The sequence below is a fragment of the Indicator indicator genome, chromosome 11 (assembly GCF_027791375.1).
Source record: "Indicator indicator isolate 239-I01 chromosome 11, UM_Iind_1.1, whole genome shotgun sequence".
In the NCBI taxonomy this organism is placed as follows: Eukaryota; Metazoa; Chordata; class Aves; order Piciformes; family Indicatoridae; genus Indicator; species Indicator indicator.
The window spans coordinates 23,690,118-23,715,391 of NC_072020.1; the positions used below are offsets into that span (position 1 = coordinate 23,690,118).

Here is a 25,274-nt window from a genome sequence, read left to right on the forward strand (position 1 = left end):
CTCCGGCCACAGGGGAAGCTGCCGTGCTGCGGGGCGGGCACCGTGCTCAGCCTGCCGACTGTCTGGGGCCAAGCTTTGCGCAATACCGGGCTTTTACCGCACGGTAATACCTGAGCCACTGCTAACCACCTCCGCCAGCAGAGCGGAGCAGAAACGCCTGCGTAACCGGGGCTTCTGTGCGTACTCCCACCGCTGGTGCTGGGCTGACAGCTCGGGCAGCTTCTGTAGACGGGCAGACACCAGCACCACGGACACTGCCGTGGCCTCCCGGCAGCAGGGCACGAACGGCTGCGGGGGAACGCTGCGTGGGAGCGGGGCTGAGGCCGTCTGTGTGTCGCTCTCCCGACTCCAAGGAAGCTCTTTTCGATTCTCGTTTCAGCAGTGACCGTGTACAAGCTGTGTTTACACTGGGCGACTCCCAGGCTCCCAAGTTTAGCGTTGAGACAAAATTTATTGCGGTTATTCAGAGGGAAGAGCTCTACTGCTTCTGCGAAAGGAAAACGGGAGAAAATGGGCGGGGGGAGTGGCGGCGGGTCCGAAAGGCACCGGGACTGCTCTTGGATGGTTGTATTTGTCAGCGGTTTAGCATCACCTCTTACTTTTTGCGACACTGCTCATTTCCTTTAAAATGTTTACCTTCAAATATCAGTGTAATAACCCAGGGGGCTGCCTCTAATGAGATGAACTACGTCCTCGTCCAGCGAGAGGCAACCTTGCCCGCAGTGACTTTCCTTTCTTTCCCCAGGTGTCCTGTCCTCGCCCGCGGTGCGGCTCCGTGCCTTCCCACTTCTCCAGCGGGTTCTCCTACCCAGGGCTTCCCCCCACTCTTGTTTTGGGCGGTGGTAATTATTGCTGGTTTCTCTGCTAGGCGATCTGCGGCCGAGGCGGTTGCAGCCCGGGGGAGGAGGGAAGCGCGGATAGTGGCAGACATGGGGGTGGAAAGGGGTGTGTGACAAACACAAACCTCACCGTGCCACTGAGGTAGTGTACTTTTTTTCTTTCAAAAATGAGAGCTGCTGTTTTGCTGTTTTTTTGCTGTTTGTTTTTTTTTCTCCCTCTGGTTATTTTTCGTTATGAGGGCTACTTGGGCGCTTGGACCTGACCTTCCTTCTCACTTGCGGCAGGAGAGTCCCGCGCACCCCTTCCTGGCCACCCCAGGCTTCAGAGTTTTCTCTCTTCGACCCCATCCCTGGGCCGGCGCGCCCCGCGGCGCCCCCTCCGCCGCCGCTCCAGTCCTCCCTCTCCTCGCGTGACCTTCCCAACATGGCGGCACGGGAGCCCCTTCCTCCCTCCGCCCCGCCGCCGCAAGGGGCCTCTTCGGAGAGGGGGCGGTGGCGGCTGTCAGCCGGGCGGGGCGGGACCCAGACGGGGGAGCGCGGCGGCGGCGGGAGGAGCGGGCGCGGGGCTGGGCCGGGCGGGGCGATGCTATGCGGCCCGGCTCGGCGCACACTGACAGGCGCTTGGCCAGCAGACGGCGGCCGCCGCGCACCCTCCCGTCGCCGCAGAGGGAGCCGGCCGGGAGACGTGGGGTGAGCAGCGCCGGAAAACCCCGGCCGTCCGCACACCTGTGCCCTCCGGGGGCGGCGAGTGGGTGTAGCCTGCGCTGATCACCTGGGATCCCCGCCCCGTATCGCGTCCGCCTCCCGTCCTCGCTCGGCCGGAGAAGGCGCCACCGCCGGTGCGAGCGAGCGCGCTCCCGGGCGGCCGCGGAACAGTAGGGCCGAAGCCCGCGGGCGAAGCGAAGCTAGGGGCTGCTGCGCCGGTGGGGCTCGCCCTCTCCCGGCAGCCGAGCCAAGGCGGGCAGGAGGGCGGCGGTCCCCGGCCGGTAGAGGCTGCGGCGCGGGGCGCTGGAGCTCTGGCAGGATGAATCCCAATGTCACCTACGCCAGTCGCAAGCGGCGGAAACCTGTGCAGAAAATGTAAGCGACCCCGCGGGGCGGGAGAGAGACAGGGAGGGACAGACGGGCTTCCCGGTGGCTGCGGTCCTGCCGCGTACTGCACCGTGGAGGCCCGGCGGGGGCGGCCAGTGGTGAGGTTCAGGGGTGCCTGGGAGATGTGTTGCCTGTGGTTCTGGCAGCTTTTTTTTTTCTTAAAAAAAAAAACAGGGGGGGCGGAGGGTCGAGGCGGTGGATGGAGGGAGCGGTGCCGGCAGCGCGCCGCAGCCGGCTGACCTAGATTGGGAGGCATCTGAGGTGACGGCTGCTGAGCGGTGGCCGCTCTCACCCCGCCGGAGCGGGTCCCGCTGGTGGGTGCCGTGCCGGGCGGCTGCCGCGCTCTCGCCGCCCCCGCCCCGCGCCGCGGCGCGCCTGGGCCGCTCCGCTCCGCGGCTGCCGGCGCGCTCAGGTGTCTCTTTGGGGAGCACGGGGACGGAGCCGGGAAAGGCTGGGCCTGTTCTCACCGTTTATTTTTAACATATCTGGGAGGGTTGAAGCAGTTTTAGTACTGGATGTTTTCATTTGTTCAGCTCCAACAACCGAGGTGCTGCACACAGGTCGAAAGAGAAAAGAAGAAAAAGAAAAGTAGTCCGGCTACGTGGTGTCTTTTTGTTTATTAATTTATCTTTTTGAAACTGTAGGAACAGCTTAGTGCCTGAGTAATCTCGTGTTATGCACCTGCTGTAGGTTTGGGTCCAAGGCTTTCCATGCTTTGCTAAAAAGCTGCTCTCATAAGAGTGCTTTTTTCAGGCTAGAGGAAATAACTTGTGCTGAAAATCAAGAATCTGTAGGTCATAAAGAGTAGCAGAGCTAAATTACTGGGTTGCAAGAGAAATAAGCAAAGCTCAAAAAATCCCCAGGTATGTCTGTAGGGTGCTCGTGTGGAAGTATAATAGCTGCCAAGACTACAATAGCATTAAAAGAATGACAAATATCATTCACAATAAGATTTCATTAAATATGTCTTTAGATTTGTAGCAGACAACTGTCTTGGGAGGAGGGCTATTAGCTTGAGTGCTTGCTGCTTTATGTTTGGAGTTATTGGAATGAATGCATGTACATAGCTGGGGTTTCACCCTACAGATGAACACAAGAAGTCTAAACATGCATTTTCCAAAACAAATTCATTGGTAAAAGATATTTCATTATGAAAACAGTGGTGTTTGCTTTGTTTGACCATTTCCAAGGAAAAAAGTGTAGAGTTACCTAATTAAATTCATACTGTAGATTTGGATTTTAAGAACCAAATTAATGTTTTTCTTGAAGAAACAAAAATGTGTTTGTTGTAGGCTATTAGTAGCTAAAGGCAAATAATTCAGAAATTCTGAATGGGAAAGGGCTAGGTTTTCTGATCTTGTGATTACTTAAAGTTTGACTTGCTATTAAATCCTGGTTAGCCTTAGTTAGAGGACGTGAAACCTGCTCTTCTACGTTACTTTAGTACCTATATAAGTAATCCTTTTCCAGGTATCTCCTCTTTGCCTGAGTTGGCTGAGCTGCTTGGATTAGTTGAACTTGAAACCTTTTTTTATTACTAGTGGGAACTATTTATCTATTAAGGGACTTTGTCCTTTAGGACCAATGGGAAAAGTGTTTCTTCTTAAAAGTATTCATGTTAAAATAGTTTGCTTCTCCATAAATTGGAGACTGATTATTAACCCACCTTGCTTGGGTTACTGGAAATTATTTTTATGTCAGACACTTATGTAACACTTCTGTTTGTTTTCTCCTCAAAATGGCCATGCTCTTTGGTTGCTGCTTCTGTTAGACCAATCTAACAAAACATTGCCAGTGGGTCAGAGGACTCTGATTTCTGGCATAACTATTTACAGACCATAAATTTAGGCTGGAAAAAAGTGAGAAAGGCAACAAGCTTCTGTAACTGGTGGGGGAGAGAAGATGTACTTGCTGCTGGTTAATACAGGTTTGACACTACTGTAATTTTAGTTTGTTTGAAATTGGTATTTCCTCCTCCCAGCAGAATTCACAGCTCTTCAAAACAAAAACAAACAAGCAAAAAAGATGATACTTTCTTGAGATGAGTATCTTTTATAGAAGATACTGTTACTGTAGATAGTTGTAATATTTTATTTGTTACATATATAACTCTGTGTGGAGCATGAGAATTGGTAACTGGTGGCAACAGGCAGCCAGAATTTCCAGAAATGGAAATTCATATGATGCCATAGTGCCATGAAAAAACATAAGGTAGAAGAAAAACTTCTTGCGACAGAGGCAAATAACTCATTAAAGCAATGGTGGTAACTCAGAACCAGTTTAAGAGACTTGCCCTCTGCAACTCCTTGCTTCTGTTGTGTGCAATGTACAGAACAGAATCTAAGAGGGAATCTCAGGCAATTGCCTGACAGCACTGAGTGTTGAAATGTGCTTTTTTGATTCAGTAGGGAATTGCAGTAACAGCTGAAAAAGAAAAGCAATCATGGGCGAACTTAATAGGCAACTGTTCCTGCAGTTCATCTTGTTATCTTGTCATCTAAAAAAAAAAAAAAAAAAAGCCCTGCTAAACCATGTGCTCTCCAATTGCATGTAATACTCTACAGAAATCACTTAAAACCTCGGAGCCTTTAAATGTCTTCCTCGTTTAATATTTGAACGCTTCGAGTCCCCCTGGTGGCAAGAGATCCATGGGATGTTTCCCTTCCCACAAGCTTGGGGGAGCAGTGGGAGGTCCTTGATTTTTTTTTTTTTTTTTTCCCCCACCTTTTCCAAAAAGTCTTTGATTCCTCTTTGTTTAATGAGAGATAAAACGCAAATTTTATGGAAGTGGGTTTACAGTAGATAGATTTTAACATTAGGTGAAGGATATTGTATAAATGTAGCTCCAGATAAGAATAGTTTTGTATAGCTGGATAAATGTAGCAGACGGTGAACAACGTGGAGAGACCTTCATTTTCCTGCTACGCAGGTGTGAAAGGTGTAATGGAATGTTTCTGTAGCAGACTAAATAAGAAATTGTGTATCAGTTTTGTTCTGTGTTAGTTTAAATGTATTTATGATTGTAAGTACTCCAGATAAAAATGTTGGATGGGTCGATCCTTAATCATGTAGTTTCAGACAGCAGTGCAGAGATATTTAAATACATTGAAACTATTTATTCTTTCAAGGCAAACAAACAAGAAATACCAGAACAAGCTTTTAAAATTGAAGTTTATTAAGAAAGAAAAATGATTATTAAAATATTCCTTCATGTAAAGCAGTATCTGCTACAAACAGCAGTTTTCACCTCTTATTTGAAATGGACACAATAAACCTTCTCATATGTAGAATATACATACATAATTACCTTGTCCATCTTGGTGTACTTGTTTGTTGCATGTAGACTGCTACTTAAAATTCACTGGTTTTAAGGTCTGTGGGGTTTTTTTTTTGTTGATTGGTTTTCAGTCTTCTTGCAAAAGTGTACTTTTAAAAAGAGAATCTGCAGCAAATGGACATAGACAAATGTAGATAACATAGTTAGTAGATAGGGCCATGTGTTTATTTTTCTTTCTCTTTCCAAATAGCCGTGGTTTGTCATCCTAAACAGTAAAGAAATGTTTACTGAATGTAAAATTTTCATTCTTGGTGGGTGTTCTGACTGTCCCTGTCAATCTCATGGAGTTTTTGATGCACCAAAACAACCTGAGCAAACTCAAGCTCTGTGTACCAGCATCAGAGGAGCAGCATGCTGTGTATTGAGGCTAATAAAAACAATTTTATCCCTTCAGTGGCCTGTGGCCTTCATTGCCTTCTGAAGGAACTACTTAGAAGGGTCTCTTAGCCCTTCAAGATAAGGTGTTGACAACTTTTGATTGAGTAATAGTCTGTCATGTCTGTTGTTTCTGAAAGAATCATCAGTAATCGTAAATTTGGTTTGGGAAATAAAGAGTAACTGCTTAGAAGTAATCTTCAGTTGATGAAATAAATTGAAAATTTTTGAGAATTTCACCTATTGTAATATTTGCTTAGTGGTAACATGCATTTCATTTAACTGACCTACTGAGTTAAATAATATGCGTAAGAATAACACATTAGTGCATGTACTATTAAATACTAGATTAAAAATATACATAGCTGAAAAGATTAAATCCATTGGCTAAGTAGCATTTATGTTCTTCCTTATGTCTGTTTTCCCTAAGCAATAAACCAGTACTGATGAACTTCTAATTAGGATTTTTTAATGTGTCACTGTATCTTAAGTGATCTTCTCACACATTCTTTTATTTCCTGACTTCATTTTGCACTTGAGTCTTGTTAATAAGGCATCATTTTTAGTGCTTGGTTATTGGGGTTTTTGCAGCCTTTTCAAAGTGTGTGTTGTCATATTATGAAGAAAATTGATGTGTGCTTTCTTTTTAATTTTCTCAAGGAACTGCTTAAATATCCCTTTAAAAATATAAATTAGCATGTAAATAGTGAAACTTAGGTCCTTTAGTAATTAAGACTCAGGTATTTGTGCTCTTTCTTTTTAATAATGCGTTGTTGATGTCTGTGAAGGTGCAAGTGGTAAGCATGTATAATAAAAGCTTCTGATTTAGTAGTCTGTAGCAGACCCATGAAAATAGTAGTCAGCTAATGTTATGATGGCAAATCCTTTAGAATTATTGAAGGAAGAATTAAGAGGGCTTGCTTGTCATTCATCTGTTGGTTGATAAGGATTGTAGCTCAGGTTGGTGGCACTGAGTGTACAGAGACTTCTGTCTGGCCTTTGAATTCAGATTTCATGTGAAAGGTAAAAGAACTGAAAGATCAGCTTAAAATCCGTTTCTTTCCCTAGTATGTTTCTCCCCCTCCTTTTAAATAAAACACATGCATGGATTTAATCTTGACAATGCAGAAAATTAAAATTATGTACTACGCAGCCAGGATTGTTTTTAACATCGAGGGTTTATGTAAGTGGATGGAAAATGGTTTAGCTTGCTACTTATGCCCCTGGCATTTCTGCCCTTATTTCCTTCATCACTGAATGATCCATTTTTATATAATGGATTTTAGTTAGGTAACAAAGGGGAAAATTGGGGAAAACCAGTGCTTGATTCGAAAGAAGAGAACATTATAGGATTTGTGCTGTAAATAGTGGTAACTTAATCTTTGGAAATGTTGTATACCACAGTTCAAAAATCCTTATGCTTTGCACTAGTTAGAAGTAAGAAAGTATCATTAGAAAGTAAAGATCTAGCAGCTTGGTGAGGTGACTGCATAGTTGCATATAGTTTCAACTAACTTGTCAACTTGCCTATAGATGTTTCAAGCAGAGGACAGTTGTGAAAATAGACAAGTTTAGTATTTAGTACTCATTTATTTGGGAAAGATTGCATATTTTGAACATTTTTAGAAGTAGACCCTTCTGATTCAATAGCAGTGAGCTGTTCACTGATTGTTTTACAACTTATCTCTGTAAGGTTTGGAATTTGTTACTCTGTCTCCATGTTTTTGGTAATTTAATACATTAAAAATACCCCTTTAATTAACTTTTACTAGTAACATTTGGTGATTTGGATCTTGATTTTGTTAGAATTATACTTAAATTGTGTTAATCATTGGGTTGTACAAGTGAATATTCTGCCAGGTATTAGGACATTAAGCAAACGTTAAAGAATGATTTACTAAATTATTTTTATTATTGACTTGAGGATATGGTGAGCTGCAGAGCTTAGGAGAAAAGCACACTTCTAACCAAAGACTTAGTTTGTCATTCATTGCATTTGATGATGAATCTGTTGTTTTTTTCCAAGAGAGAGAATTTTCACATTTCTTGATTTATCTGTTTTTCAAACTTTTTCAATGTTTTTAGAATAAAGCTCCACTAGGATGGTCCTAGACAATTTTATCCTGCAGAAAGCTTAACTTTGTCCATTTGGGGAGCAAGTAGTTGCTGCTAATACAAAATATTTGTGTTAACAACATTTTTGTATTATGGCAATTTAAAATTTCCAGACTCCACATAAGGAACATGTCTCCTTTAATATGCGAAAGGGCAGCTGTGGTGCTAGGGAACAGGCTGCCAGACCCAAGTGCAAGTGGGTCTGATAAGTGACTCTTGAATAAAAACTGCCCATGAAAAGAAGGACTTGAAATTCAACTAACAAGAAGTGTTATTGAAACAATGTAAAAAAATCTACAAATTGGGATGTCTATTCTGTCACTACTCATATGACTGGAAATACAGGATGAAATTACTTTTAAGTATGCTTTATTTTCAGCAGTGGCAAGAATAACTATTTTTCATCATAAAACTGATATAAGAATAAAACTTGGAAGGAAACTAAATGAAATACTGAATAAATTAACTACTGAGAGTATTTATGCTTGGTGTTTTCATGAGTGATACATCTTGTAGAACCGGCATTCCTCTATCAGAGCAGCACAAATTGATAACTGCTGCAGATCTCGGATAGAACTGCAATACTGGAAAAGTGAGAATGAATCACTCTTTAATTAGAAAACTGTTTAATAAATGTTATAAAATCTACTGTGGCTTGTGCAGATAATATTTGGTTTCAGTATTGGTTTGTAATGAGCAATTATAAATCAAATGAGTAGAGGTTCAAACCTGTTCCTAGAGTAATGTATACATGGGCAGGTGGGAGTATCCAGGTATCTAGAGTATGAGCTCAGGGTGGGTATGAAGGAAAAACAGCAAGTTTAAAGCACTTCAGTATGTAATTCATATGAAAGCTTTTTAAATGGCACTTGGCAAGGTACAAAGGCATAGCTTTGTCATGCCAATTAAATGCCTTCAGCTGAGAGGTGATTTAAAGGGTGAGCTCAGTAATGTTCTACAAAGATCTTACCTGCTGACTGAGGTGTATCTCTTGTTTTCTTGGCCAGTTTTGGATGCCTCATTATAAAGTTGCAATTAAAGGGGAAGCGTATAGTCCAATACATTTATACACAAATATTATTAAAATGTATTGAAATATTTGTAATCTGAACATTTGGAACAATTCAAGTGACATGAATGAAAGTGTGAGAAGCTTTTTATAAAAATCCCACTGAATCTTAAAATTTTCAAATGTTTGTTGCATGTTTGAATAGCCATTGTAGCTTGAACGGCTTCATTTAACAGTGTGTTGGGGCCAGGATTGTAAAATCATCTTAGTTTGGTGGTGTGGTGTTTTTGTTTGTTTGTTTGTTTTCCAATGGGAAAAAGAATTCTCTTGGGGGGAAGAAACATTTTGCTTGTTAAAGTTTAAAACATGATCTGCAAGGTTAAGTTTGGCAAATATTTACCTTCATTTTGGGAAGTAACCTGTGTTTGTCTGTCTTTTTTTTTCCCCCACAGAGTAAAGCCATCCCCAGCTGAAGGAGTCAAGTCCAATCCATCCAAGAGACACAGGGACCGCTTGAATGCAGAGTTGGACCGCTTGGCTAGCCTGCTGCCTTTCCCTCAAGATGTTATTGCCAAGTTGGATAAGCTGTCAGTGCTTAGGCTTAGTGTCAGTTACCTGAGAGCCAAAAGTTTTTTTGACGGTAAGGATTGGGAATTTATTTCGTTTTGGACTGCTTAAAAAGTTCTGTTCATGCTGTGTGTTGATTTCAGGTGTTTAAGTACTTACAGCTGTCAAATGTATCTATATTTAATGGAGCCTCCAGTGATGTAGGTATATACAATGTAACTGTGTAAAGTAACCTTTCCAGTTTCTTGAAAACTAAATGTAACTACTTATATTTCACTTAAATAACAGCCTTTCAAAGCTTTGCCTTTGGAAGTAATATTGTCCTTAATGAGTCTTACAGTTCTTTTCTTCAGACTTTCAAAGTTATTTAAGCTGGGTTTTTTTTTTTTTAATCCTCTGAAAATGCCCTTCATAAAACTCGGTCTGTACAAAATGCGTCCTATGAATTCCCATCAGCCGTATGTTTTGCTTAATGATGCAGCAAAAGTGTCTTTGTTTTGATACAAAGTAATTTCTAGTGCCCCTTCCTAGTGCCACTTCCTATAGTTGATTGCAAAGGTGACTTGTAAAGAAAGAGACCAAGTCTGTCCTGTGTTCAAGCCCTGATTAATGCATAGCATGTGGTGTTAAGATGACAGCTAAGGTTCTCCAGTTGTGTGGGCAGGTTTTCACTGATCTCAGCTCTGGCAAGGGTAATACAGCAGCACTTGTAAGTAGCAATTAGGCCAGAAGCATGTGTTCTCCTATGCAATCTCAGAGCTGGCCAAGGTGTCCTACCAGTCTCCTTCACTCTTTGAGCTGTTCTGTAGAGTGAGATGCAATAGCTGGCTTCATGCCAGAAATAGTCTGATCAGCTGTAGTGAAGGAATCTTGCTTGCAATGGAGTTGATATTAAATTGTAAGGTTGTTTTTTGAACATTAAAATAACTCTTGTCCTCATCAGTTAAAGCTTTAGTATTTCAGCCTCTTGATAAAGACTCCATACAATAGATGGAAGGTCTGAAGAAATCTGACTAGCTAAGATATTTCCACTTTTTCCTGCAGGAATACAGAACGTTTTTATTTATTGTCTGGTAGCTTCAATTTAGTAAAGCTCATAAGTCTATGTCTTGTGTTTTATTGCCAAAAGAATATGGTTTCTGTGCTTGTTTAGAATGATTCTTAGTATGGAATCTACTCAAGGCCAGAGTTGGTTAAATGCTTCAGTGTTTTTTCAAATGCAAAATATTTCCTTTCATGAAATGAAAGAGTTCTCTTGGCACATCAGTTTCATCAGAGTCTTTGTGAGAGGTTATCTCAGGTTGACTGCCATAAAACAAAGGATTTGGCTTGTGTGTGTTGTCTTGGTCAATTGAAGAGGACATTCTAGTCCCAATAAAACTTAAAACCCCCACAATTATGTGTTCTGAAATATACAAGATTGCAAGGTTTTTTGTCTTACTTGGGATGGATAAATAGAAAAGGCTGGTAAGTGTGAGAAGATAAATAATGTTGATGTTATCTTGTGCAAGACAGGGTATGATGAAGCAAGTTTTAATTTATACCTTCAAACAGAATAGCTTCAGAAGAAGCTGTCTTAACGATTTTTTAGCAGAAAAATGCTTGTTGTTACTTCTTTTCAGGCCGTTGAAAATGTAGGGCTACAAATCAGGTTAGTAATCAGTAATCTGCAGGTGTTTAAAGGCTAACATCAGTGTCTGAAGATAAACAGGAATAACCAATCTATGACTATGATGGATCCAGTATGGAAAACAAGATATTTTACACTGTTTTTATGTACTTAAATAACATGGAATCTCTTTCAGTTGAAACTTAACCTTCCAAAAGAGAAGCTAGCGCTGTGAAGTACAGAATTAATAAAAGTACCCTGAAAACCCCTAGGTTAGACTTGCACAATCTGTCTATGCAGTGCTCCTCACAGAACTGTTTGGTGGGGTTTTTTTGGTTTTTTTTGAAGGAATGTTTAGTGTAGTTAAACAGCCCTATAGAATAAATCTGACAAATGCAAGAGCAAGTGCTGATTGTCACCTTGAGTGCCTAGACTGAGCCAACAGGTCCACTTTATTAACGCAGCATGCTGAAGTAAAGGGAAACGCTAAATGAATAACAGGATACAAATGGGGGGTGTGTGAATTCCTGCGGAAAGTAAAATATAAACGTGTAATCATATGATCTTGCTTGAAAGGAAACTCAAGTTTTTTGCTGTAACAATAGATATTTTTTTCAAAGAAAACACTTGCATTTTTCCAAGTTTAAATAATCCAGAGTCAACGTCTGTTTTCTGAAGGCGGAAGTCTGGCGGGGGAGAAAAAAAAGGCTGTTGTGTAAAAGGCATCTCAAGGAGTGACATCAATTTGAATGAACACAACTCACTTAGACGTCTACAAGTTTTTTGTTGTTGTTACTTTAAAAGCTAAGTGTGTATTTATAAAAATACCCCCAACCAAGCCAGAAAGCATCTTCCTCTGCTTCCAGTCAGTAAGATGGTGCAGAATCCATCCAGAGCTAGATGGATGAATTTTTCCATCCTGTTGACTGAAATGGGGTAGCCTTCTGCATGCTCATCATATTTCAGGTTGTAGGAATTAGGTGTACCTTTTTTTTCATCCTCTTCCACAACCTCAAAACGTCTTACTCTCTTCTGTTGGTGATTGTATTGTGATAAGGAGTTGCTTTTGATTGTTGTAGTTTTAGTGAAGTTACTGTGCTGCTAAGTGATCCTTCTATATCAGTACCCTTTAGATACACTAGTTTTGTGTGGCCAGATTAGATTTAAATCCACATGGTGCCAGAAGGCTTTCTGTATCCCCATATCAAGCACTCTGGCATGCTCTTACATATATAAATTTGACCTTTAGTCAAGAAGAAAACTTCAGTAGTGGCTTAATGCCTCAAGTCTTTGTCTTTATAAAGTCAAAGTGCTTGTGTGGTGAGTCAAGCTAAGAAGTGATTTAAGGTAGTGTTGCTTCTCAGTTGTGCGTTGGTGCTACCTGCCTGTATTAACGTGGATTAGCAGTCCTCAAAGTCAGGCAGGTTAGCTTGAGTCACTGCTGGAGTATTTAATTTGTGCATGTAAGATACTTTCTGAAAGTGACTTAAGACAAGCTTTTTATTTTTTAAGACTAGGATAAATCAGGCAAGTGTCTGTTGACAGTCAGTAAAGAAAGGTTTTATATGTTGTCCTAGTATTATTTCACTCTGGTTTGATGGGAAGTGTCCAGGTATGTGTGCATTCAACAGTGAAAAAAGGTGAAGTGGAATGTAGGACAACAGCTCTTTGTGTGGGTGCAGGTTAGTTTGAGTTCAGCCTCTGGAGCACAACTGGATGATCATTTAGACGTAGCCTGTGTTCCCCCTGCATACTAAATGAAAAAGCTCTTTTGCCTCTAGTTTTGGTCATCATATGATGAATTGATAATCATTTAACTACTTCATTGCAGTAAGGAAAAATATTTATAAAGAGTCTTCTCCAAGTTTTGGTCAAGTGGTTAAAGGGATGAAAGTAGAGTTTGTATTATTGATTTATTTTTTTTTCCCCCTACTGTCAGGGACATGTTTTTTCTTTTTAAAAGTATACTGAGAATTAAGGGGAGAGGTTAGCAGAATCTAAAATGAAGCAGCTGTGCTCTGTGTATCGATACATCAGAAACAAAATTTAACATGTCACTTCTTAATTATCCTTTCATTTATTTCACTAAGAATTCCTGTGGTTTAAAGTATATGCTGGGTTTTGTTGTTGTTTCTTTTTTTTCCCCTCCTCTTGCTTACTGAACAGTATTCTGCAATTACAGAAGAAAGTTTCTGCTTGAGTTTAGAATTGGTTTCTTACGTTGTATGCAAGTGATTCTGGCAAGCACAGCAATAATTAAGAATTTTTTCCAGCAAGTTTGCATTGCCTGATTTTACTTTGTAATATAATTAACACGCATTCCTTGGCATAACATAGCTTAAATTTGCAAGGCACCCATTTTCATCACATAAAATATATTCTTCGATAGAATGTATTTTTCCTGTGATGCCTGCTGTTGGAGCACACTGTGTACAGGTTGTACTTGGTTCTTGCTTTGGAGAGTATAGCTTAAGATAAAATGTACAGATGGGAAAGGTGGGTAAACTGGGAGACAATGTATTTTTTCTGTCACATTGAGAAGGGCTGCAACATACCTACAGTCTAGCAGATAGATGGCCTTTTGTCCAAGTGTGAGGTGGTACTCTGAAACAGAAACCTGAAAGTGAAAAACAACAGAGTAAAACTCATCCTGTGGAGGCCAGAATAATACAGCAGATCTAGCCTGGGTTGCATTGTATGAGGCTATTACTATAATTGCATGCCTTGTTTGTCTAATGCAGCTTTCCTCATGTATTTTTTTCTTTTTTTTCCCCTCAAAGTGTGATTTTTTTCCCTTTCATGTTACCTTCTCCTGCTGCATACATGAACACTCCTGGCTCTCACATCAGGAAATATTAAAGCTCTCCAGGGTGGAGCAGTGGAGTCAGCCTGCACTTAGTGCTTTCAAGTGTTTGTTGATGCCATATAGTAATTTACTGTTGCCAGCAACTTCTGGTGGGCTTGACTACTCTTAACTGATTCATGACTCTGTCATGAGCCATTTTTTTGTACTTGCAGGGTAGAAAGCACCCTGTAGTTTGAGAGAGACTGTGTGGTTTATGTAGAATACCATCCAATATTGAAGTGAAGAAATTAAATGGAGATGCTACCACTTGTCTTGGTGATTCTTCAGGCATTGTCAAAATATTACTCAGACTTAAATTTGCTTGGTTTCCACCGTTGGAAATTATATCATTCTCTATTTAGCTTTCTACCATGCATATGAATTATTTCTTTATTTATGTTTACATTTTTGAATGAGACTTGGAGGAAAAAAAATAATTGGAAAAAAAAAAAACTAAACAAGCCAACTATAGCTTCTTTTGTACTTTCTTCCCCCTTGGCCCCGATCCAAAATGATTACAAAACGTGAACCTTGGAATTGTATGGTTATTTCAGTATCAGACTATCATGCCATTCAACGTATTTCCTGATCCATGCTTGTTCTTCCACACTGCTGTACTTTTTGGGTTTCTTTTTTTTTTTTTTTTCTAAACATCTTTCCCCACTTCCCCCATCTCCTGAGATTCATGCTGAACATTTGTGGCTGTCTGCTACAGGCTATTTTAGCCTGTATTTTACGTAACAGAACATAAGTAGGGATTTAGGCTCTGAAGCCCTAAAATCTGATCCTTAGAAATGATGATTAGAGAGTTCTGACATCACCTTAAATCTCAAGATATGTGTGTTTTCATCATTACATGCTCAATCTTAGCTTGCTCAGCAACGTTTTCTTTTTGGGAGTGCTGTGTCACTAGGCATATCATACAGCTAGACAGCCCTGTACCCTGATGGATTAATATGGTTTATGATCAAAATACGTTTGAAACAGAACATCTAAAATTGAAAATTCTGTTTATATCACAAATTAAGAGCTTGGTTTGTCAATGTATTTGTAGACTGAAGAGGAGAAACCAGGTTCAAATGCTGTTTGTTTATTCTGTGGATTTTCTTTTCCTGTGGCACTGCAGCATTTCACTGATTAATGTTAATCATTGTTAGAATTCCCTTTGGAAGGAATAGAGATTGAAGCTTATCTCGTCTGCCCCGTATGTATTGTTTAATCAAAGGTGTATGAAAGGATGCCTCATATGAAGGTATCTCTTACGTTCCACACAGCTGTTGCAGAATTTCATGACTACCAGTATGCAGAGCATTTCTCTTCTCCATAGTCTTTTTTAACAGTGGGATTAGTTTTAAGCATTCTGTTCTCGGTTTTGCTCTGGGTACCTATTGCAGTGAATATTCTCTCATTTGCAAGATCAGAGCTTAAAATGTAATTTGTGCTCTGCTAACATACAAGTGTTCTGGAGATTGACGTTGTTAGAGTTACTGTGGCATTCAAACCCAGAACAGGTAGCAAGATAAAAAGCCTGACCTCAGGAAGTACAGTTGCTTATCTAACACTGTATTCCAAATTTTGTAATCTTTGTTAACGTTTTAATTACTATACTGGAGCACCTAAATATAATGAGATTTGGAGTTTTTTTGTTTCATTATACAAACCACAGTAACTGTTGATCCATCCTCCAAAGTCAGATTGAGCAGAGAAGCATAATTAGAGGTAGCATCAGGCTGTCAACATCTCTCTTCCATGGCCTTCTTGATTCACCCATTTGAATTGGTACTGCCACCTTAAAAATACATCCTGGTAATTTAAGACTTCAGTATCAATACACTTTAAAAATCTGCACAAATAATCTGTTCATACTGGAATAGCTTTTAATGCTTTGTGTGTGTTTATGACTCAGTAGTTTTCCTCCTGTGTGTGCTTGTTGGTAGGAGGAATGCCCTAACTTTTTTCCTGTTTGACTTTATCTGTATTCTGATAAAGAAATTAGACCTGCTTGTATGCTTGAGCTCTGTAAATGTTTACAGGTCCAGCTAGTTATAACACTGTTTATTTTGCCTGAGTAAACAAAAACTTCAATTGCTTCATACAAAACCAGTTTCTGCTCTGTACATGCTTGGATAGGGTGCTAGGTAGTTAAAGAATGATTGCTTTGTGAATTGCTCTGGACTACTAGGTAGATAACTAGGAGCTAATTCTAGTTACCAGAGCTCAGTTCATGTATGTATTAATCTATATTTTTTTTTTAAAGAGAATGTCAAAAAAGGTAGAAGAAATAACCACTTTCCAAAGTTCTCAGATTTTAGTTGATATATTGATAAATGCTTCCTAGGAAAAGCCTCCTAGGAGCTGCTGCACCTCGCTTCAGCAATGGACTGTCCAAGCTGTGTATTTTAACAAGGCATTATGTTAATGATAAAACTCACCATAGTTATTCTAGGACCTGAAATGAAGTAATCTGTAAGAACTAGCGTAGGATTGTCTACTCTAGAGAACTGCCTTAAGAAAACGTAGATTTGCTATTTGCCAGCTGTGAACATTAAAGGGGACACACAGATAGGAATTAGTCGCCCTCAGTGATGCATGCTAAACTCTGTTTTTAATTGGACAAAGAAGTGCTCTTTCTTTTCCACTGAATAATTGCCTTTTGAAATTCAACCCATGTGCCTTTTGAACTGCTCAGTACTGCACACTTTCTGCGTGGCATCATATAACATCTAATAAGCTGAAAGACATACATACTTGGCCCCTCAAGACAAATGCTAACTGATTGCAGAAAGCAGGAATTTGTTGGACCAAGTCCATGGCCTGGCTGGTCAAGTATTCTGACTCCCCCATCAAACTCCATAGTCATGTCTTCAGCAGTGCAATTCCTGTGGGCCAACAGAAGCTCTTTCTACTGAAGAATTCCATTTCAGTTAATTCATTTTTGCCTTTTGGTGTCTAGTACTAGTATCAAACATTGCACTTTACTAGTAAATAAACTGTCCTGTTTCTTACATGGAATGTAACTGTTCTTTTTTTTAATTTTTTTTTTCCAGATAAAAATCTTAGAGAACTTCCTTAAGCAAAAGTTTTTGAATTTTCCAATGATCCATCAGTTGGGTAAAGGCAAAGTTAAGGCCTTGTTTCAGTAGGAAAAAAAACCCAAACAGATTTGAGTTAATTTTTGAATACCAGATCCAAGTTTTGAGTGAGATGAGTTCCTTAGTGAAAGTCACAGGTAAGAAAATAACTGAATTATAAAGAGTATTTTAAAGCGACTTTAGATTCCTGTGCTTTATAACAAAAATTACTATTTATCTATAAAACTGAGAAAATAGTTATTTCAGTAAGTTTTTTGTTTGTGTTATTTTTGTTGTCGTTGGTTGGTTGGTGGCTTTGTGTGTGTGTTTTTGATTGGATTTGTTTTGTTTTCTTTGTGGGATGTTTTTTGTTTTTAGCCAAGTTTCATAATTTGTTTCAGAATTAGTGATCTAACAAAATATAGGCTATTAACTGTCACTTTGTACTTGGTCTTAATCTGTCTTTTCTACAAATCAAAATAAGAGCAAATGGATGATGACTTTTAAACAGTATGAAGTGTCTGGTTAGCTTTTTGCATATAAACTTGCAGTATTTTTCTAATGTATGGAGAAATTAACTTAAACTGTTCTGGGAACCAAAGGTCAAAACCCCCAAAAATATGATACATAGGTAGCTCAGTTCTTCAAGTCACACCTTCCTGTAGATCTAATTCCACAAGCAAGTAAATCTCCTTGGTTTTTCATCTCTCTCCTCAAAAGATTAAGCTAGCTTTTTTTTCCTCTCCTTTTTGTGGCTAAATCCAGTATCATTAGGTCTGATGGTAAGTTGTATGCACCTCTCACTTACCTTCTTTTTATGTAGAAACAAGGAAGATGTACCCAGTCATGCAACTGAATGGGAAATACCTCAGAAGAAAAGTGGGTGTGCCAGGATATGGTTTGGGTGACTCAGCACTTGACTGGCATCTCTGTGATAGTTATGGAACAAGAGTTCATTGCTTCTGAATCTTGAAACTACAAGCACTACATGGTTTGGTATATGGTGGTTATGCTTCAAAGCCCAAGTGAGAGCTGACAGATTTGAACAACTGCATATTTCCTGAGATTTGCTTTTATGTTTTAAAGTAAATGATAAAACCAAAAGTATTTTCTTATGCGTTTAATAAAAATAAAAAATCTGAGTTTAAATTCTGGCATCAGGTGACTAGATACAACTGGCTGCCTGTAAAAGCACTGTACAGTAGTTGCTCTTCTGCATTAGAGCTGTGTCAGGGTTGTTATGTTTTTCTTTTTTCAACCCCAGGATTTACTTTATGTTGAGGAAAACTACCACTGATGTATTAGAAGCTCAGAAACTCCCAGACAACATATAGATACCATTGTCCCTCTTGAACAAAGACATGATAGTTTATTCCTGACCCTAACACTTCACAGTCCTGTAACTAACTTTCTGCTTACTTCTTACTCTCAAAATTGGCAGCCTGCCTTTCAAATCTATTAAGAAAGCTCACTGTGTCTCCCTTTTCCATTCTCCAAATCTGGGACCCTGATGGTGGTATTCTCAGCAAGAAGCACTCAAATGGTTGTAGGCTTTTAAGGGAATGCTCTTTGATTACAGAGTGGTTGCAACCGCTTCTGACTCTTTTGGTTGTTTCTCTTCCCATTCACCATCCTAGCAGCAGTAGCCCCTAATGCCTGCCACACACATAAAATAACTTTGAAGTGTCTTGCATATCATAGTTTGGGAACATCTGCTTTAGGTAGTGCAAGTGTTTGTATGAACAAAGACTTGAGTCTTCCACATGTGTTGACTGAACTCTCATTTTTGGAGGTAGGCACATGTTGACTTAGTGTGGTGTTTCTGGAGTGATTAATTAGCATGCTGTGAACTACATTCAGCATCACTTAGTCACTTAAAGGGAAAATAATTACACAGCTTGGCTGTTGGTTTTTCCTTCTACTTAAAAAAAACATATCTGTGTTAAGTACCACTTTGTGGCATCTGAAGATATGTCCCCCATTTAAGGGACATTACTGCATAAACACTTAACAGTCCATGCTTATTAATGCTTTCTTTAAAAAAGCAACATTTAAAAGGATAAGGACAAACAAAAAACCTGTGTTCACCTGTCCTGAGTAGCAGAGCCTGAGTTGGCTTTAATCTGTGTTCTGAGAAATTCAGTGGTTTTTTCACATCTTTAGCAGGAGCTTTTTATTTTATTTATGTTAGTCTTTTAACAGTCTTAAGAAAAACATCAATCTGCTTCAACAGACAGTTCAGGGTTTCCTAAGCTTCATTTTGGGAATGGGTCAAAAGAAAACATCCCATGAAAACTGAAGAACATTTCATACGCACTCTGGTTAAACTTCAAGTTCTTAGGTTATGTGAATGTTTTAAACCACGGGGGATTATAACTTTATGGTATGTATGTTAGGTAATCTAGTAAAACTCTTAATGTCTTTTTTTCTATAAAGTGCTTTTAAAACCACTAAATGTGTTTCTTCAATGTCATGACTTCAGCCATGTTTAGGATTGCCATACCTATTGTATGCTGACTCTACATGAGTGAAATGCTATAGGACAAAAAATTCAATTACTCTGAAACTTAGGTTTTGCAAAGCGTTTTGCTCTAAGCCTGCAGCAGGCATTTTTGTACACACCAGTTGGGCTGGTTAACATCATCTGCCACATAAGTAACTTGGGAAGCTATCCCCCTTCTGTTATGTACATGGAGGACTAGAATATTATGCAAAGTATTGAAAATGGATATGGAAAAAACTCAAATCATTACTTCTGGTCATGCATTTTGTGTAGTTGCTAATAAAACTTTACTGTTTGTTAGCTGCTACCATCTATGAATCAGAAGCAGGATTTAGCCAACAGTTTGTGGATTTTTTTGAGATGGGTAGAGATAACAGTAAGAGCTCACACATTGAACTGCTCACCTTTTCCATTTTAGTGGGTATAGCACTAGAGTGTTTTTTTTTTGTTTTTTCAGAGATATCTGACAAGAATTTTTTTTCCATAAACTATTACTGTAATGAGATTAGTGTATTTGGGCTGAATTAGAAAAGTTTAGCAGAACACTGTCAACAAGGTTTCCAGCATTTAGTCTGATTTGTATATTTTGAAAACATTTTAAAACCAGTACTTAAATATTCAACTTGCTTCAGAATTCAAGAGCAAAACAGACAGTTTCTTCTCTCAAACCATATCAGAAGGTTACTAGGTAGTTTCAGTTTATAAGCATGGTGTTTCTGTTGATGTTTTAAGAAACATTGTCTGAGAAAGTGTTTAAAAAATAAGTGGCTAATTGCCTGAGGTTTTGATTACTGTGTTGTGCAAGGTGGTTTGCTTCTCAGACACAGCTTCTGCTTGCTTAATTGAAAGTGCTTACAGTAGTGGGAACAGGCTTAGAAAATTTCCAATCTTGTTTTGCTGTACAGGCCAAGTAAAGGTTAACTTTTATAAACAATGAAAGGCCTTGATGGTAAAGGAAAAAAAAATATTTGTGAGAGTAGGCCTGTATGTGCAAGCAGATCACCCTTCACCGAGTGTATATGAGCTGCCTGCTTGTAAAATATGTTTTAGGGCTAGTTCAGTATCAGAAGTCATGGCAAAATTTCAAGATGAAATGGATCAGTTGTACTTTTGATGTCTTCAGCAAATTGGTTTCCAGTAAATAGAGACACACACACACACCCCCACCCACCCACTATAACAAGAAAAAAAATAAAAAGGTAATTGGAGCCAAGACTTGATACAAACAGAGGACACTTCTACAAAATCATTAGGGTGCTAGATCAGAGAATGAAACGAGACAGACACCTGGTAAAGGAGAAAGCTATAAAATCTTTGTGTAAAAGCATGGTTAGACTACCAAAGGAGAGCATTATGTGTTAAGCAACAAGGAAGCCTGGAAAAAGATGGGGTGTGGAATGTTGGAGTAACTATTATGGGCTACACAGGGAAAAAAATCAGGCAAAGAGTTTGATTACTAATAATGTGGAAAAAAATGTAGTAAGCCTTACACTGCATCTTCTGAGTTAAGAGAAGGAATTATTAAAGGTACTAATGACAGAAGAGAAAGTGCCTGAGCAAGGAAACTAAGATGACACCTGTTAGGTGTGCAAGAACACTGGAGGAGTCTTACAAGCTTCTTTTCTTGCAGGATTTGACCCTCTTTGAATTAGACCAACACAAAAGAATGTGCCAAAATACTTGCACAAAATCAGGAAACATATCTGTTTTTGAGAGGGAATCTCATGTGAGTGTTTCTACTTCACACCACCCAACTTCAAATTATTTTTCTGTTATTTTGTGTCCCCTGCAATGCCAGTTCCAGTATATGTTTGTCTAGTGCAGAGGAGATGTTTCTGGTGCTACCATTTACTTACATTTCCATTCATCAGTTCGGGTAGCAGTGCTGAGGAACAGCTGACATTGTGAAATGCAGCTCATGTTGTGAAATTCTTCTCACCTCTGGAAGAGTATAGCTCAAGTCTCAAAGACATGGTTTTAGGAGGGCTGTTTTATAGATAGTTTTCATTCTGTCTCGATGGAGAGAGAGACAGTATCTGAAAGGCAAGAGTGAGGACAGATTATCTGATGCCTTTTTGTGCCTTCCTCTGACTGAGGTCTCTTACCTAACTTAGTGTTTAACTTGGTGACAAACAGCTAGGACTCTCCCTCATTTTTAGCACTTCACCTTATTTTCACAATTTAAATTCCTATGTGCCTTAGGAAGGAATATAGCAATGTTCATTTTTGCTGCTTCTTTTCCAGGAAATACATATGTAAACTTCATAATCTCTGGGAGAGACTTGTCTTACTGAGGAACATAAATGGAAATGAACAGGGAGGGAAGGTGGTATCAAGTGAAAAGAGGCAAATTCAAATGATACACTACTAGATCTTTATGACTTCAGAAAACACTTCTGCTTTGAGCCTGTCTCACAGAAAATGGCTTGTGCTTAATCTTTTAGTGCTGTTCAAAGTCTTGTGCTGCTTGAAGCTTTAGGGGATCGTATCTGCAAGAAATTGTGCTGGAAAAGATTCATCTCCCTTCTGATTTGGTAATGGCCCCCAAGCCTACAGTTGTTCTCTTCTGTGAAGTGGGTCACATTCCTTTCAGGATGGAAGTAAAACATGGGAATTTACATTGCATATAAATATTTTTGTACTTGAGGTATCTTTCAAGTATTCTGAAGAATCTTGGGCTGTATTAGTCAACCCCATACTCACAGCCATATTAAAGTCAATCTCAAATTAGAGTCATTAAATAAAATGGAAAGTACAAGAGACTTTTGGAGCAATTGCCTTAATCTGCCTCTATGGTTTTTGTGGGGGAGGTTAATTTTTTTTGGCTTGTTTTATTGGTTTGGGGTTTCTTTCCCAATGACCCTAAGAACATAGCTATATTTCAGACATTTGCAGATGTTCTAACTCAGGGCTGTATGATTCAATATCTGTACAGCTATGTTATTCTTACAGGCATCCTTCTTGGGCTCCATGATCTTTCCCTGGTGGGAATTTTCCTGTCTCTGTATAGATGTATGCTGATTTTGTATGTCATGACTGGATTCTCTCCTTTTTTCTTGCTTCCTCTGGTGGAAGAACCCAGTAGGTGCTATTGGGACCCTTCTTTGCATGAAAAATTTGATTGCCACATTCAAGGGACTCTTGAAATGTAAATCAATAGCAAATGATCATAGGCATGCTTCAGACCTATAGATATGTGGAAGATCCTCTGGGGAGATGCACAGTAGAGATTATTGCTTTCAGTGTTGCCACCATGATACGACATGGAGGATTTAATCTCCCTTAATTAGAAACTTAATGCTTCACAGAGGATGTATCTCATTTGGCAGCATTTGTGAGATGTCTAGAGAATCAGTTCTGTATTTTAGCAGCTTTATAGTTTTGTTTGTGATTTTATCATTACAATCAGTAGGAACCAAACTACTAAAACATGTCACTAAAATGCTACTTTTTGTCAAAAAATGATGTTGGAAATAAAATAATTTTGAGGTATTTACTATAGTTAGATGTATAGTAAGGCCACAAACTGAACTCTCTTCCACTGAAGATACTGATAATAACCTTAACTGATTTACACTTCAATGATACTTGTGTAATTTCTGGTAACTCAAAAATTAACCTGGTAAATTATTAGGTGATATAGTAAGTTTAAATATAACTTGACAACACCATCACCTTTTCTATGTAGTATTCTGAAAATAAATAATGCTGTCTCCTTTGCTAACGGACTACGTGTTTCTAGAATTCAATTTGAAGATGAATTGTTGCACCTCTTAAAGGCTCTGTATAAGGAAGTTACATGCATAACAGAAATGGAGCTAAGAGATGCAAATAATTTTATCAAAGCTGATGATTTTTGTATTTGTATGCCATGCAGCAGGGAAAGGTGTGATGCATCCAAGTTTGAATTGGTTTTAAGTGCAGGATGAGTTGCTTATATATAGCAGAAGTTTTTAGCTTTGCTTGTAGAGTAAGTTGCTTCCAGGGAACAGGTTGGATGTCAAATATTTTGTCACTTGAATTTATTCTGCAAAGCTGGCAGCTATATATTTATGTATGCATAGTTGGTATAATACTGTTAAATATTTGGAATGAAATAGTAGACTTCTTGGCACTAGGATCTAAGGATGGAAACGCCGTTTGGTACATAAAAGCAGAAAGTTGTAAATTACTGCAGTACCAACTAGACTAAACACCCGTAGTTCCTTTCTTAAGAGATAAATTACTGAACTCTGTCTAGTTTATTTATAATTCACCATTAAATTATGCCAGTTATGTTTGAGGAGAGGGGCACATATTGGTAGTTTTCACAACACTGAGCTCATGAAGAGCAGGAAAACAAATCTTATACTACAGACACTACTTTTAAAGTAACTTAGTTTATCGACAAAGCTAGAAGTAGGCTACAAAAATTCACAGCAGTATGATAAATTTTTGTCTTCCCCGAAAAGCCAGGCTGTCCTGGAGGAGGAGGAATGCCGGGCAATTTCATGCCTCCATGAAGATCTGAATATGTTTGAGCACAACAGACCATGTTTGTCCTGCCTGCTGTTTTAGCTTTGTATGTTTCAGTACCTTCCTCTGCTCACATATTAGTGTGGTCATCACCATTAATATGCCCTTTTAATTCCTTTTTGTATTTGAACTTCTGTGTTTAGACACACCTGAAGAGGCCAGTCAGAAGTTACCCTTTTAGAAGTGAGGTTTTTTTTTTCAATTATTTTTACTTTATTTTTTAACCTTCTCCAAGTAGTTGATAAATTTATGTGCCACAAAACTGGGCTCATTTCACTTTTCTTAAAGTGGTAACATAACATAAACCAATCACTTTTCCAGGAGTCTTGAACAACCTAGGTTTTTTTTTTCATTAAATATGTTTGGGTCAGAAAAAGATCTGTTTATGAAACGTTAACTTTTGTAGGGAAAAGTTAGTAATACTCATCTTCTACTCTATTTGATTAATGTTGGATTCAGTGACGTTTGATATTTGGCCATCACATTTGCAAATATTTAATCTGCAAAGTGGGCTTACAAAACTGGGAGGTTGCAGCTGATGTTACTAAATACATTCCATTAGACCTTCTTGAGGCTTCTGGCACTCATTAGCACTTGAGCTCTACAGCAATGTCTGAAGCTGAGTGACTCTGAATGTTGAGTTGCAGCAGTCTACTGCCTGCTGTATTAAGGAAGTCCTGTTGTTTGTTTTACATGAGCACCATATGCTGTGAACTATCATAGCTTAAAGGCAAATAAATATGTCCCCTGCTAAAGCTATCCAAATTGTAGAGCTAGCAGTGTCCATGTTCAGGTAGGAAAGCAAGCCAAGCATAGTCTTTGATGGCTGTCTTACCTTGACAAATAACACCCTTCTGTTGTTCAAACCATTGCATTTTTTTCCATCTTAGTACTTGTATTTTGCTATAAGAAAGAGGACCATTCAACTTTACTCATTGGGAATGCAGATACTTGAAACTGAACAGAATTAATAAACTGTATCCAAAGTTTGTTTGCATGTAAGTGCTATCAATTTTTTTCGAAGAAGTATTTTATAACCTCTGTTGGAGAAGTAGAAATGTTCTTCCTTCTCCCTCTTACAAATTTCTGTCATGTATTAAATTTAAAGGTAAAATTACTTGCTTAAATTATATTTGGGGGTTTTGTTACAGAAATGGTGATGTGCAAGGCAGTAAGAGAGATGCATATAGTTTTTGCCCAAAATTCTGGTGTTGCTGTTCCTTCTTTTGTACTGTAAGGTTAGGGCAATAGTATGAAGTTGTGCCTGCTATCAATTGGTGGTACTCATTTCTACAAAACACTTCATAGCAAAAGTATATTTGGAAAAAGAAATAGTTTCTCATTCTGTTTTATCTAAGCTAATCTTTAATGAGATGGATTCATAGTAGAACTAAAGC

General features: G+C 39.1%; 1 protein-coding gene across 1 annotated transcript in view; it reads left to right on the plus strand.

Annotated features, from left to right (window-relative positions):
• Positions 1 to 1,863: 1,863 nt before the first annotated feature.
• The window catches only part of AHR (aryl hydrocarbon receptor), a 55,208-nt gene continuing 31,797 nt past the window's right edge, over positions 1,864 to 25,274 (plus strand). The window contains exons 1-2 of the mRNA XM_054384938.1: positions 1,864 to 1,919; positions 9,220 to 9,407. Of these exons, the coding sequence (XP_054240913.1) occupies positions 1,864 to 1,919; positions 9,220 to 9,407 (244 nt within the window). The remainder of the gene's footprint in view (positions 1,920 to 9,219; positions 9,408 to 25,274) is intronic.